This window comes from Chiloscyllium punctatum, chromosome 25 (genome assembly GCF_047496795.1).
Source record: "Chiloscyllium punctatum isolate Juve2018m chromosome 25, sChiPun1.3, whole genome shotgun sequence".
Taxonomy (NCBI): domain Eukaryota; kingdom Metazoa; phylum Chordata; class Chondrichthyes; order Orectolobiformes; family Hemiscylliidae; genus Chiloscyllium; species Chiloscyllium punctatum.
Window position 1 is genome coordinate 32,638,084 of NC_092763.1, and position 16,229 is coordinate 32,654,312.

Below are 16,229 nucleotides of genomic sequence, written 5' to 3' on the forward strand. Positions count from 1 at the left end.
GGGAAAAGATATAAAAGAGACCCAAGGGGCAACTTTTTCACACAGACGTTGGTGGTGTGGGTAGGGAATGAGGTATGAGAGGAAGTGGTGGAGGTGGGTACAATTACAACATTTAAAAAGCATCTGGATGTGTAGATGGTGTGGATATGGGCCAAATACTGGCAAATGGGACTAGATCAATTTAGGACATTGAGTCAGCATAGATGAGTAGGAGCAAAGGGTTTGTTTCCATGCTGTACATCTCTATGGCAGCAGGTCTAGCAGCATCAAGCAGAGTTAACGTTTTGGATGCAATAACCTTTCTTCAGAACTGTGTCACGAATTTGTTTAGCGCTTAGAAGGATAGGGTAGACAGGCAGCTGTAAAGTCGATAAGACACCTTCAAATGTAGTAGTTCAAATATATTTGCATAATTATGGACATCCACAAATCTCGAATTTCCTAAGTAGTATTCAACCTCTGCATTAATATGTCCCAATAAGACAACATGTGCTCTCTCACGCACATTTCTCGCCATTTGATTTTTAACCAGAGGGAAAGGCTTCAACGGGTCTCCGACTTAAATAATACGATGCTCCAAGCTGTTACCCATCTTTTGCAATTTCTCATAGTGTCACCGCTGTCTGGAGTTTGGTTTTCATTTCACAATCGGCCGAGAGGAGGTCACCGTCCCCTTGTAGTGATGGTGAGACCCCGACCATCTTCGAGCTTCCTTCCTCTGTCAAAAGACTGACCACCGCTCGGGAACACACGTTCAAAACGCAACCGACACTCTCACGTGGCCGAGTGATGTCACGCGGGCGGAGTCTCTAATGCCACGTGGGGACGCAGACCCAATAGGATCGTCGCAAGTGGGCGTAGGGTGTGTGACGTCAGCGACCAGGAATGGGGCTGATGAAATGATGTTTGTGAGACTGTCAAAGTGAGTCACGTGTGTGCCCTGGGATGGTCGTGAATGACTCCTGACTCCACACCATGTTATGCTACTGCTCACTTCTAAGGCACTATTACTGAGGCTGGGGCTTTGGTTAATCACTGGTGTATCTCAGGTATTCAATCCATTGGGTGTCAAGCAATTGTCAAATTGCAACTGTCATTGCGATTCAGACAGTAACAGGTGCTACATCCATCTGAGAGAGGTTGCAGTTTCGCCAGTAGGACCTGAGAAACCTCGAACTTTGTAGCGTGGTTGGGCCAGGAGTTTCTTCGGTTACGTCAATCAGTTCAGAAATTAAACCCGACAGCATGGATTCTGCACTAACAAACGGTACTGCCGTTCCCAAAAGAAACTGGTCGGCACATGCCTAAAGTTAGTTATCGCTGCTGCTGTTCTCTGGGGAGTGAGATTGTCTTCCAAGAGGCTGGTGGGTGAGGATGCTTGTCTTTGCACTATCCATTCCAGACCTGATTTTGTAGTTAGATTGTCACTTTGTCACGTTCACAGTCGTCCAAGTGGAAAGTCTTGGCAGTAATGTGAAGGCCACAGTGTCCTTGTGGTCTGAGAGATCAGGGTGTAGATTGCAGCACTATATATCACTTTTATAGTACTATTTCATGTCCTGAAACTGAGATATTGGACTCTGTGGAATCTCTGGCTTTGTCTCAGAAATTCTCCTAACATTTTTCTTCTAAAGATTTAACTGAGAAAACTGTGCAAATTAACACTCGGCAGTACAAGAGACGTACAGCATGGAAACAGACCCTTTAGTCCAACTCGTCCATGCCAACCAGATATCCCAACCTAATCTCGTCCCACTTGCCAGCACCCGGTCCATATTTCTCCAAACCCCTCCTATTCGTATACCCATCCAGATGCCTTTTAAATGTTGCAATTGTACCACTTCATCTGGCAGCTCATTCCAAACACATGCCACCATCTGTGTGAAGAAGTTGCCCCTTAGGTATAGGGTGAGAGGGCAAAGATGTAAAAGAGACCTATGTCCTCTAGTTCTGGACTTCCCCCACCCCAGGGAAAGACTATTTATCTAAACCATGCCCCTCATGATTTTATAAACATCTGTAAGGTCACTTCTCAGCCTCTACCCCATGGAAAACAGACCCAGCCTATTCAACCTCTCCCACCTTTCCCTATCACTCAAATCCTCCAACCCTGGCAACGTCCTTGTAAATTTCATTTTTTTCATTTTCTTGCAGTTTTACTTTCGGTTACAAAGGAGAGCCTCATGAAATTATTCCCCATCAAAACTACTTGAAGATAACATCCATTAAAGGAAAGAGTGGTGAGAGGTACTGAGATAGTAATATTGAAGATCTACTTGAAAAAAATGTGTGAAAATTGATTCCAGAGCATGATTTGTTTTCCTTTTGAATCAAATAACTACTTGTGGTGAAAGTTGGTAGAAAAGCTAGGCTGAATTCAGCACTTTGTGTGATCAGTGCCTGGAACTGGTGGTAAAAGTGGTCTAAGTTGGACACTTGCTCAGCAAAATTGTTCCACTTTCCAAATAAGATAAATCACAACTGACACTGAATGGTATACCTAAGAATTGCCAGGAATTCCATTCCTAGATGATCTTGTTAAAGTACAGATTTGAGATGACCCAGGGAATCCCTTGTTGACTCAACCTGTAAGCCTCTCTTTGTTTGTCCCGGAGGTCGTTCTTGGTGATAGTCTCGAATAAAAACTCTTACAGACAGTTTAATTAATTTCGGTCATCCCCTTTATTTACCAATAGCATCACTGTTACAACATAATGCTGATACCTGTAAGCTAAAATAACTAGGTTCTAATAACCCAGGAGAGTAGGACACCAGCTCTTCAAGAGCCTCAGCAGGCTACTCTGATGTACTGATACAGAGTTGCTTCCTACATGCAAAAAGTTTACAAAAACATTGTGTGTTCTTAATTAGATAAGTAAAAGACAATAATTTGTAAGGAAGAGAAGTTAATTGACAGATCTGTGTACACTTGACTAATCACTCCTTGCGCCCTAAGCTGTTCATCAGGTGGGAAAAACAAATCCAGCCGAGTTAGGCACCTGTTGGTGAGATAAGCTGTTATGTAAAGAGGTACCAGTCTGAGCTAATTGAAGAGTTCACAAGGTATCCTTGCACAGCTCGCATGTCAGATACAATTATTTTACAAAATGGCTTCTCAGCAAGGAGGACAAACTTTTGACCATAAAATGGCTTCCAGACATATTGTGCCAGAATCTCTTCAATATTAGGTTTAGAATAATTTTTAAGTTAGGAGCAGATTCCTGCTTTTTAAGCACTGAATCATTCTGTACCTGAGGCTGAGATGTTATCATAAGGTTGCATTTAAACTGATTCATTAGTCTTTGAATTAAACATGCTTTCTTTTCAGAGTTGTGATTCAATTTCAAATAAGATATAAGATCTGATTAGTTAGAGTTGACAGTGGGGTGGTCTATAAGGTCTGTAGAGTGGACTGCAAGAACAGCAAGTAAGTTAAGGCTTCATCAGTATTAACTTTTACAGAGTTTGTATTTCATAACCGGTAATCGCTCATAAAGTCTCAAAAATGCAATTCAGTTCAATCCATAGCAGGTAAGCACAAAGAGTTAATTTTCTATTGGCTTTGGCAGTCCCAGCACTAAAATGGTCTCTCTCTCTCTCTCTCTCTCTCTCGGTCTCTCTCTCTCTCTCTCTCTCGGTCTCTCTCTCTCTCTTTTGTCCTTTTGAGCTCTCAAGTCAGGGACTTGTAACAGCAAAGATGTTTTTCCCTCTGTGTCTGCCTAGCTTGCAAGAGGTAATAAGAATCCATTATAATTGATAGTACCTGACCATCAATTACAAGGCTTTTGATAGTACTAAGTTTCGTTTTGAGGTCAGAATCAAACACTGTCATTAATTTCACAAAGGGATAGCTGTGAATGTTATCACTTGGTATCCTGTTTACACAGATTCACTGATGTTAAGGCAAATGTTCTTAGTTGCCTTAGAGCATCCTGTTATCATTTGGTGAGAACAGATGCTTTTATTTTCTGCATAACTTGGGTCCCCCCTTTTTCTGAGCCTCCCTGCCTATTTTCTAGTGTGTAGCAAATATATTCTATTATTCTATAGTCTAAATGTCTAGGGACAAGTTTTAAGGCTATAGACTTTCTCATACTAATCGAACCTAAAACTAGCTGCCTCAGACTGAGACTTGTATGTTTTCAAGAGAAGATCGATATAGTTCTTAGGGCTAAAGGGATTAAAGGGTGAGGGGTGAAAGGAGGACAGGATGATCAGCTATGATCATGTCGAGTAGTGGAGCGAGGCTGAAAGGGCCAAGTGGCCTACTCCTTTTCCTGTTTTCTATATTTCTATTTTCAGTGCTTTCTATTGCAAATACAATCAGGCCAAGAAATGTTAATATACTGATGCTTCTCCTGCAATCAAAATATACATCCAAATTTAGAATGACGTATCAACATAAATGCATTCACTTTTAAAGAAAATTATCAGTCTAAAATTATCACATGAAAGGATGGGGAATAAGATGTCAATGGCCTATTTCTAGTTTTATTCAAAGCAGTGTAACAAAACTCTCTTTACCACCGTGGGCGGCACGGTGGCACAGTGGTTAGCACTGCTGCCGCACAGCGCCAGAGATCCGGGTTCAATTCCCGCCTCAGGCGACTGACTGTGTGGAGTTTGCACGTTCTCCCCGTGTCTGCGTGGGTTTCCTCCGGGTGCTCCGGTTTCCTCCCACAGTCCAAAGATGTGCAGGTCAGGTGAATTGGCCATGCTAAATTCCCCCAGTGTTAGGTAAGGGGTAAATGTAGGGGTAGGGGTAGGGGTATGGGTGGGTTGCGCTTCGGCGGGTCGGTGTGGACTTGTTGGGCCGAAGGGCCTGTTTCCACACTGTAAATAATCTAATCTAAATAATCTAATCTATATATCTACCTCAACCAGCTGAATCGACTAGAGACCTGCTGTCAGCCTTCATGAAATATTTCCCATTGAATTGCTGCAGGCATGAGTCTCAGAATGACCATTCACCTCTCTTCATGTACACCCAACAAGGATGTTTTCCCATGTAGGCCCACCCTTTCCCACTTCAGGATACTTTAAAATCGCAAATGAATCTGCATCCTACAAATCTGTTTAGTTTGTGTGCAACCTTATATGTCTTTGATTGGCTTAATTTATTGTGGCTACAGCAGGTGATAACACATCTGATTAGTTAGTATATATTAGAACATTTCGCATTATGCATCCTTCATGATTGCCAGTGTAGCTTGCTCTTAATAAAACCAATAATTCATAAGTGAAAAAATATTCCTGAAAGGAATATTTACATTAGAGTAATTTTGCTTTGCGTGACTTTATAGTTAAGAACATAAATTTGGTCTGAATCTAGAGTCAAAACCAACCCATCACAGAACTCGAGAGCGAGATGTTAGAAGAGCTTAATCATTTTAAATTATGCAAGATTAAATAAGCAGCTCTAGGACTTCTGTATATGAAAGTAATACCCCCAGAAATGTGCCTAAGCTTCATTGATGTCATCAATTATGGAATGAAATCAGGTGATTTTAAGAAAATTTTACAGCAACTTGCTCGAAGAATTACTGGTCATTGAAATAAAAATATGATGCTCTATCACACTTTTGTTACTAGAATTTGCTAGTATGTTAACTAAATCCTTTACAATAAAACATTCTCAGAAGATGAAACAAAATCTGGTGGCAAAGAAATAGTACTGACTTTTCCTACATTTTGACTTTTTAAATTAGAATAGAATATTCTTTATTGTCACGTGTACTCCAGTACAGAAGTGCAGGAGTACATTAAAAAGTTTTTACATTGACTGCCTTTAATGGTGCCATCTTAGGAACAAGTACCTAGGTACAAATCTTGGATACAAAAGAGGAAAGGTAGTAATATGACCTACTGTGTCTTTAAAAAAAAGGTCAAAATAAGACAGTTATAGCATCGTTAAAGGATTGACATTACAGACTGATAAAGAATTTCAAATAACAGCAACTCAGCACATGGTCTGATCGCCTGTGCCAGACCCCAGTCTGACCCCAGTCTGACCCCAGTCTGACCCCAGTCTGACCCCAGTCTGACCCCAGTCTGACCCCAGTCTGACCCCAGTCTGACCCCAGTCCAACAACCGTCCCACTCCACTCCAAGTCTTCAGTCTACTCCACAATGGCACTCTGCTGCACTAAGGTAAGTTGGCTGCTCTGGGACTCGTTCACCCTCCGGCTGCTCTGGGACTCACTTCCCCGTGCGCTGCTTCAGGATTGCTAAAAAGAGAGGGAAAAAAATGTAGAAAGAAAAAGAACGACTGGGGCAGTGGAGCTCCGTGTGGAGTGTCTTATTCTGGTTCAGTCTTGCAGGAAGTAAAAAAGTTGATGATCCCCAAAGACTGAGTTTGAAAATTTGAAACCGGTGGTTTAGCTTACACAGGAATAGAAACTGATAAGGTTGCCCCAGTTTGCTTTTGGTGGCCTCTTCATTTCAAATATTACTTATTTAACCTGATGAGGATTTATAATAATTATTTTTCAAATGAAATAAAGAATGATAAATAAAGTTTTACTTTGATCCTTCAGCTGCCATGACAGAGCCAGTATTTGCAGCACCCTCTGATTTGATAGATTCTGGTCCAGCTCCATGTGACCTAAGTTTCATGGAAGTTATTGGTCAGAAAATGAGAATTCCTAATAGACTGAAAGTCACTGAGGAGCAAGAGGAGGAGGAGGAGGAGAAAGCAGAAGATATTCACCTATCAACACTGCAGATGCAGATTCCCGAAAGAATATCGATGGGAGGTAAATTGTATTAACATCAATAAATTACAAACAAGTTTGTATTCTATGTTCATATCCATATATTGATAAAGGTCATTACATCATTGAAAGAATTTTATGTGTTGTAATGGGAAATGATTACATAGAATGGACAGGCCAAGCAAATCAGGTTTATGCCGCACACTTACTGCCATTTATTCTTTTTAATCTATTAACATAACCTTTTCCTTTTATCCTCATGTATTTATCAAGTTTCTGGGTTTAAAAAAAATACATGTATGATATGAGCCTCAACTACTACTTGTGATAGCAACTTCTACCTGAATACATGCTTGTTATTTTAGTATCCCACCACAATGACGGGATTTAAAAAAGAAAATGTTAATGAGAAATGAGCAATGATACAAATTTGTATTTATTGCCCATCTCTGTATTACCACGAATTGTCCAGTTGTCTTCTGATTTCGACAGTGCATCACTTATGCTGATGACAGAATTATACAGAATTTTAACACAGTAATGAAGAGGAAGCAATTATATATATGTCCAAGTGAGAACTATGTGTGACTTGGGAACTTAGATGGTGGTGAATTCCTGTGACTTTTCTGCTCTGCTCCTGTAAAGTTGAGATATGAAGAAAACATGACAAAAAAGGCAATGCAATAAATTAATAATGAGTTGAAATGGAGTGTAAAAGTCAGGGTGGTGGCTGAATATTGATTTAAGGAGTCCATTATTATACCAAGGAGGGATGATATCTTCGGCTTGTCAATTGAAGTTGTTTGGATAGAACTTAAAACAGAAAGGGGACAATCGTTTTGCTCGGGGTGTATTATAGACCACAAGACAGTCAGGGATAGATGAAAGCCAGATATGTAGGCAAATAACAGTAATAGGATAATAGGAGATTTCAAAATGAAATTAGGAGAGCAATGAGGGGGCATGAAAAAAACACTTGTGGGGAATTTTAAGGAAAATCCAAAGATGCTTAGCAAGTTTATTAAGGTAAGTGAATAACCAGGGAAAACATTTATGGCCCCCATTAGGGATCAAAGTGACAATCTGCCTGAGTCGTGAGACAGCTGAGGCTTTAAATGAAAACTTTGTATTTCTATTCACTGTTGGGAAGGATAATTCAAGCATAGAAATCAGGGAAGGGGACTGTGATATCCTTGAATGAATTAGTATTGAGAGAGAAGAGTTGTTAGTGGTTTTAGCAGGCTTGATAATGGATAAATTCTCTGGCTCAGATGAGACATATTTCTGGCTTGTGTGGAAGGTAAAGGATGATTTTTCTGCAGCTGTGACATTAATTTTTAAATCCTATCTGGCTACAGGAGGGGTGACAGAGGAATGGAGGGCAGCTAATGTGATACTGTTCATCAAGAAGGTTGGAGGAATAAGTAAGAAAATATAGGCCAACGTATATAACATTTTTGATAGGGAATCTATGTTGGAAAGGTTTAATCTCCACTTGGAAAGACAAGAAATAATCTAGGATCGTCAGCATCACTTTGTAAGGAGGAGATTGTATCTAACAAATTTAATTGAATTTTTTTGTAACTGTACCTGCATCTACCATTTCCTCCGCCAGTTCATTCCACATCTGAACCACCCTCTGTGTGAAAACATTGCCCCTCGGGTAACTTTTAAATCTTTCTCCTTTCACCTTAAAAATATGCCCCCTAGTTTTGAACTCACCCACCATAGAGAAAAGACCTTTACTGTTCTCCCTATCGATGTCCCTCATGATTTTATAAACCTCTATGAGGTCACCCCCTCAACCTCCTACACTCCAGTGGGGAAAGGAAATGTCCCTGCCTATCTAGCCTCTTCCTGTAACTCAAATTCCCCAGTCCTGGTGACAGCCTGGTAAATCTTTTTGGAACTTTGTCCAATTTAATAATAATCTTCCTATGGCAAGGCAACTGGAACTGTACACAGTATTCCAAAAGTGGCCTCACCAATGTCCTGTACAACCTTAACATGATGTCTCAACTCTTAGAACACTTTCCTTCATTGCTCAGACCAGTGTGTATATGTGGCTTCTTAACCATCCTGTCTACTTGTGATGCACTTTCAAAGACCTGTGTCCCAGAATGCATAGGTATCTCTTCAAAACAGTACACAAGGCCCTACCATTAACTGTATAAGTCTGGCCCTTGTTCACTTTACCAAATGCAATACCTCCTATTTATCTGAATTAAATTCCATATGCCACTCCTCAGCCCGTTGGCTCAATTGATCAAAATACCTTTATAATCTTCTTTGCTATTGACTATACCAGAAATTTTGGTATCATCTGCAAACCTACCTACCATTCCTCATAAATTCTCATCCAAATCATTTATAAATGTCAAACAACAGTGGACCCAGCACCAATCCCTATCTAACACCAGCCCAAAATAGTAACCCTCAAACACCACCCTCTGCCTCCTACCTTCAAGCCAATTTTGTATCCCGTTGACAAGTTCTCCCTGAATCCTATGTGGTCTAACTTTACTACATGCAGAACCTTGTAAAGGCTTTACTCAAGTCCATATAGACAACTTCTACTGCTCTGCCCACACTAGTCTTTTTTGTTATGTCCTCAAAAAACTTTAAATCAAGTTTGTGATACATGATTTCTCACACAGTATTTGGAAAGGCAAGGACTGATTAGGGATAATCAACATGGCTTTGTGCATAGGAAACCATGTCTCACAAACTTGATTGAGTTTTTTGAGGAGATAACAAAGAGGATTGATGAGGGCAGAGCGGTAGATATGACCTATATGGATTTAAATAAGGCGTTCGACAAGGTTCCCCATGGGAGATTGATTAGCATGGTTAGATCTCACGGAATGCAGGGAGAACTAGCCATTTGGATACAGAACTGTCTGTAGAAGACAGAGGGTGGTGGTGGAGGGTTGTTTTTCAGACTGGAGGCCTGTGACCAGTGGAGTGCCACAAGGATCGATGCTGGGTCCTCTACTTTTTGTCATTTACACAAATGATTTGGATGCGAGTATAAGAGGTTAGTAAGTTTGCAGATGACACCAAAATTGGAGGTGTCGTGGACAGCGAAGAGGGTTACCTCAGAATACAACAGGATCTGGACCAGATGGGCCAATGGGCTGAGAAGTGGCAGATGGAGTTTATTTCAAATAAATGCGTGGTGCTGCATTTTGGGAAAGCAAATCTTAGCAGGACTTATACACTTAATGGTAAGGTCCTAGGGAATGTAGCTGAACAAAGAGACGTTGGAGTGCAGGTTCATAGCTCCTTGAAAGTGGAGCCGCAGGTAGATAGGATAATGAAGAAGTCACTTGGTATGCTTTCGTTTATTGGTCAGAGTATTGAGTACAGGAATTGGGACGCCATGTTGCGGCAGTACAGGACATTGGTTAGGCCACTGTTGGAATATTGCATGCAATTCTGGTCTCCTGAAAGAAGTTGTGAAACTTGAAAGGGTTCAGAAAAGATTTACAAGGATTGGATTAGATTAGATTACTTACAGTGTGGAAACAGGCCCTTCGGCCCAACAAGTCCACACCGACCCGCCGAAGCGCAACCCACCCATTTACCCCTTTACCTAACACTACGGGCAATTTAGCATGACCAATTCACCTAACCTGCACATCTTTGGACTGTGAGAGGAAACCGGAGCACTTGGAGGAAACCCACGCAGACACGGGGAGAATGTGCAAACTCCACACAGTCAGTCGCCTGAATCGGGAATGTTGCCCGGGTTGGAGGATTTGAACTACAGGGAGAGGCTGAACAGGCTGGGACTGTTTTCCCTGGAGTGTCAGAGGGTGAGAGCTGACCTTATAGAGGTTTACAAAATTATGAGGGGCATGGATAGGTTAATTAGGCAAAGTCTTTTCCCTGGGGTGGGGAGTCCAGAACTAGAGGCATAGGTTTAGGGTGAGAGGGGAAAGATATAAAAGAGACCTGAGGGGCAACGTTTTCACGCAGAGGGTGGTACGTGTATGGAATAAGTTGACAGAGGAAGTGGTGGAGGCTGGTGCAAGTGCAACATTTAAGAGGCATTTGGATGGGTATATGAATAGGAGCAGTTTGGAGGGATATGGGCTGGGAGCTGGCAGGTGGGACTAGATTGGGTTGAGATATCTAGTCGGCATGGACAGGTTGGACCGAAGGGTCTGTTTCCATGCTGTACATCTCTATGACTATGACACAAAGTCATGCTGACTATCCCTAATCATACCCTACCTGTCCAAATGCATGTAAATCCTGTCTCCCGGAACCCCTTCCAACATACCCACCACTGATATCAGACTCACCAGTCTATAGTTCCCAAGCTGTTTCTTACAGCTTCTTGGCAAGATCACACTGGACAAACTAATTAAGAAACTAAGAGCTGTGGGATCCAGCGAAATTTGGCAAATAGGATCCAAAATCAGTTTAGTGGCAGAAAGCAGAGGGTGATGGTTGAAGCATGTTTTACCACTGGAAGCCTGTGACAAACCACAAGGTTTGATGCTGAGTCACTTGATTTAGAGGGCTCAAGAGATTTGAGGAAGTTGTTTTTCTTCATACAGTTGTGTGTATCTGGAACTCACTGACTGAGCTGGTAGTAGAGGTGGGAACCCTCAAGACACAGTTGAACGCTTGAAATGGCATAGAATGCAAGCATACAGCCCAAGTGATGGAGAATGGGAATAGAACTGTTGGAGTTTTGATGACCGATGTGGGCGTGATGGGCCAAAGAGCCTTTTTAAAAAGTCTGACTCTAGTTAAAACATTAATAATTGATGACAATGACCAGCCAAAGTACCAACTAAGCTAATTGATAAAATTTTTGATACATTTTCAAGTAAGTAGAGCTAGAGAGAAATAGATTAGGCCCCAAGTTATCATCAAAGGGAAGAATTTGGAACTGAGGCCAACTAAAGTAGTTGGGTTTAACTAACACTGATCTAACCTCTGCTGCATGCTCCAAGTTGGCCTTAGCGGAATTCATATGAGTGAGGTTAGGATACATGGTCCCTTTTAGCTTGGGTTTTCTTCTGCTTGCAGTTTGTTTTGTGGAAGGTTTTTGGGGAGGGAGCCGAAGAAACGGAAGGGTACGTTTGTGTTTTTCACATTCATACAACAACTCGGACTCATATATATACAGACTTGCGTCCCTACTCTCTCGCTCTCTTTCATACATGCATACTCTCACTTTGTCTTGCATACGCATTCACTCCTCAGCGCAGACACATACTTTCACACATACACTGACTTCTCTTGCGCAAATGCACAGATTCTCACACTTTCTCGCTCTTGCATACTCATTTCTCATACGTATGCACACATGCTCACTCTGTGTGTGTGCCTCTCTCTCTCTCTCTCTCTCTCTCTCTCTCGCATGCGCACACGCACTCTCTATTTCAAATAAAATACTCAACAAAAGCTAATGTCTAAAAGGAGTGAGTGCGTCAGGTCAAATTTGAAAAAGAAAATCCTCAACTGACTGTCCACTTTCATTTGATGGATCAGTGCTCCTTCATATGGAGAAAGCACAGAAAATAACTCGTGCACAGAAAATACTTTTGAGGATGCAACGTCAATAGGTGCAGCATCAGAGTTCACTATTGATGCACTTGGTGAGTCATAAAGACTTAGCCACCAGATTAGGCTTGTGGCAATTGCTGAGATAACAGTGCCTAGGTAAAATTTACCTGAACATGTCACCTGACACAGATGCAGCTTTTCTCATGACAATATCAGTGGGAGTGACTACTTGAGAATCATTGTGGATACAAAGTCTTCTCATTTTATTCTGGCACTACCACTATACTAAGTGAGATGGATTCAAAACTGATCGAGCTGCCTAAAACAGGATAAGCATGATGTGTAGCATTATGTCTGCAGTAGAATTGTGTCACTGATACACAATTTGGACTCAGCCAGGCACACTTGCCGCTGATTTTCTTTGTTTTATTCAAGCATAAGGAAAAGTGAGACTGGTGACCCTTGACATCGAGGCACCCTTTGACCGGATACAGTGTTACAGAGTATTAGCCAAATTGAAGTGAATGTGAATCAGAGAAAATGTTGATTGATCAAAATAAAAGATAGAGTTCAATCATCTCAATCCTGTTACATGCACCACTACCTAAGTTTTTCAGGATATTCTCTTAAGTCCATCAATCTTCAGCTACTTTATGAAAGACCTGGCCTCAATCATAAGGACAGAAGATGTTTGTTGATGATTGCTGCTGTTGAAAATATTCACAATATCATGACTACTCAGATATTGAAGCAGTCCTTGGTCCAATTTTAATAAGACAATGAACAACATTGATAAATGGTAAGTAACATTTGCTCCACTCAAGTGTCAGACAATTATCGCTATTAAGAGAGAAACTAGCCATCTCCTTTTCACATATAGTCACAATGCCATTGCTGAATCTGCCACTATTACCATGTTGCAAGCTATATTCCTTTAACTATTTCTGCTGCTATGTGGGCATCCTAGATCCATGCGCAGCAGCACCTTCCAAAATTAGAAGTTATTGCCTGCAAACAGTGGCTGTGCAACTTGGAGCAAGCATTGCCTAGGCATTACCATTGATGGGAAACTGAAATGGACCAACAATTTTAAATACTGTAGCTCCAGGAGAAGGTCAGAGGTTGGGAAGGTTGCAGTCAGCAACTCGCCTCCTGAATTCCAAAATTTGACCACCATGTACATGGCACAAGCCTGGAGTGTGATGGAATGTGCTCCACTTGCCTTGATGAGTGCCACAATATTGAAGAAGCTTGACACCATCCAAGACAAAGCAGCCAGTGTGATTGGTGCTTAAACATCCACACAGCATACTATTGGGACACCATGAATGCAATGTGTATCACCTCTAAGGTACCCCCAACCTCTACCTAAAAATAACAGCAGCAACAGGTGCATGGGAACACACCTCATTTAAGGATGGAGAATAAATATTATCAGCTATAGTAATTGGCCTCTTTAAAGACAAGCTTTGAAGAAAGAGTCACGTGACCTTCTCGTCCATTCAGGGGCCAAATAGAGAATCTATAAAAGGTTATGAGGACTCGCTCAGCAGTTGAATCTGGGAGCAAGTTACACTAGGATGTGTCATGTACTCTAAGTGTTATTGTATTCAGTTGTTTTAGAACTTAACTAACGCAACTAGATACTTTCAACTATGACAGATATGCACTCAAAATAAGAACCTAATATATAGCTAAGTGAATACTATTGGGAAATAGCGATTAGTTGCTTCAAATTAGAGAACTTGTTAATTGGATTTAAAAGATTGTACTTTTCTCTTTAGAAACAGAAATGCAGGATATTGGTGCAAGACCATACTTATATGGTTGGTTCCACAACAATCCATCGATAACAGATCCTCCACCACTCAGTATCTCTCCGAACTTAATATTTGGACCCAGCCATGCTTTAAATATGGACCGACCTGAGAGTCCAGTGCAGGTGTGTGAACAATAACATTGTGTTTTTCCATATAGTATAGATGTACTTTTTAGGTTGCCAGAACTGCTGTCCTTCTCATTCCATCCACCCACCCTTCCAGCTCCCCATTTAATGGAGTTGAAAAACAGGAAACAGAGTTTGCATTTTTTATTATGCCATCCATAGCTCTGAGTTATCCCAAAGCAGTTTATAGCTTATAAAATTATTTTGAAATGTACTTAATGTTCAACTATAGAGACCAACTGCAGTCAATTTTCACATAATAAAGTCTAACAAGCAGCAATCAGACAATTGACTGAAAAACAACCAATGCTGGAGATCACAGTGGGTCAGACAGCATCTATGGAGAAAGAGCAAGTATACGTTTCGTGGTGTTGATTGAGGGAAGCAATTTCGATTAAAACAGCAGGAAAAAACCTCTACTGTTCATTTGAATAGTACCATGGGATCATTTATGTTCAGTAGATATGGGGCTTCTTGTTTCAAAACTTCTGGAAGACAGTATCTGCAACAGTGCAACATTCTGTTAGTGCTGTATTGAATTTTCAGATTGGATTATGTGTTTAAATCTATATGAGGTCCCTGAACCCATGGACCTTGTGACAAGGAGATGTAGGCATTGCTGTTGGCCAGGGGTGATAAGTTTAAGTCTATGTTGTCAGTCTTTTGATCTCAGTTGGATAGGTTAAGTCATTTTTGAGTGAGAGTTATTCACAGATGTTCTGAGATCGTCTAAGATAAAAGAACAATGAACTCTCCTTAGTCTAGCATAGGATGGCTAAATAAAATCATGTGGTCAATGATTTACAAAGAGTAGACAACAGAATTAAATGTTTAAACCTTTCTGATAAGTTAAGTCTGGAGATATCCATACATGGCTTGCCTATTGACAGTACTACTTAAAGAAAATGTTTATTCTGTCAATATTTACAAAACAAAATTCTCAATGCAAATATTACTGGCAAAGGAGTGTTTTACTGATTACTAGCTACCTTGATAAAGTAGAATGCTGACTTTTAAATTGAATTCACCCTAGCAAAAGCAAACACAGAATGTGCAATGTTATTTTATTGCAGACTGCTACTACCCAACATTCTAGTAGATCACGAGCATTAAGTGAGAATGAAATTTGTCTGTCAAGTGTGTCCAGACGGCAGAGGAATTTGTAAGTGCAGTATGTTGATTTTGTCTGTATGTGATGTTGCACAGCCAAATTTACACAGCTAAAATAATGATAAATCTGGCATTCCCAGAGACTGGAATGGAGTATCTAATATAGAATGGAAAGTTTAATAACTTTACTGAAGTTTTAAACTGTTATCGCTCAATTAATGGAGAAGATCAAGTGGATAATGAATATTTAATCCCAAACAAAATAAACTTTATCAGACTTTGTATATGCCATATAATATTATAGCTTGAATATTACAGTGGCTCATCACACACTTATTTTACATCAGGGACTGCAGGTTCACATTCAAAATTAGCTTGACCCAGTTCATAGGAGGCACAGCCCTTATCAAAATTCCTCAGATAATCTGAGTTGAAAGGATGGTTAATCTGGGATTTGGATATACTTTATGCAAGACCTACTCTTTTGCATTTGAATTTTGGAATTGTTATGACCCACTGGGATAGAACATAAGTTGGGCCTTGTTATTCCCAGAGTCATCGAAAATTTTAAAGGTTTTTTAAAAATGTACGCACGGTGCCCCAATTTATCTTATTTTCAAACCATTGGTCGTTAGAAAGCATCAACCACTTTTCTATTCTAAATAAACTATTATTTATAAGTAAACTGTAGTTACAAGTAAACTGATATTAAAAAAAAATCCTTTGCCATACAACACTATTAAGTAAAACTTTAATAATCTTCCCCTTTACGCACACATACCCACACCCACACCCACACACACGCATGCCCCCATCGTCTTTGGTTTCTAGTTCTGATGTTGAGATTTCAGGCCCTTGGTGTTCAGATGTCTTTTTCTTTTTGGAAGCCTTCACTGGTTTGTAAGTACAGAATGACTGATTCGCTTGGGAAATGT

The 16,229-nt window shown here is 40.6% G+C and overlaps 1 protein-coding gene across 1 annotated transcript in view; it reads left to right on the top strand.

Moving 5' to 3' along the window:
* The first annotated feature begins 886 nt into the window (after nucleotides 1–886).
* LOC140495814 (mitochondrial fission factor homolog A-like) overlaps nucleotides 887–16,229 on the top strand; it is a 34,513-nt gene continuing 19,170 nt past the window's right edge. Inside the window, exons 1-5 of the mRNA XM_072594957.1 lie at nucleotides 887–922; nucleotides 2,155–2,240; nucleotides 6,537–6,755; nucleotides 14,024–14,181; nucleotides 15,258–15,346. Of these exons, the coding sequence (XP_072451058.1) occupies nucleotides 900–922; nucleotides 2,155–2,240; nucleotides 6,537–6,755; nucleotides 14,024–14,181; nucleotides 15,258–15,346 (575 nt within the window). The 5' untranslated portion in view covers nucleotides 887–899. The remainder of the gene's footprint in view (nucleotides 923–2,154; nucleotides 2,241–6,536; nucleotides 6,756–14,023; nucleotides 14,182–15,257; nucleotides 15,347–16,229) is intronic.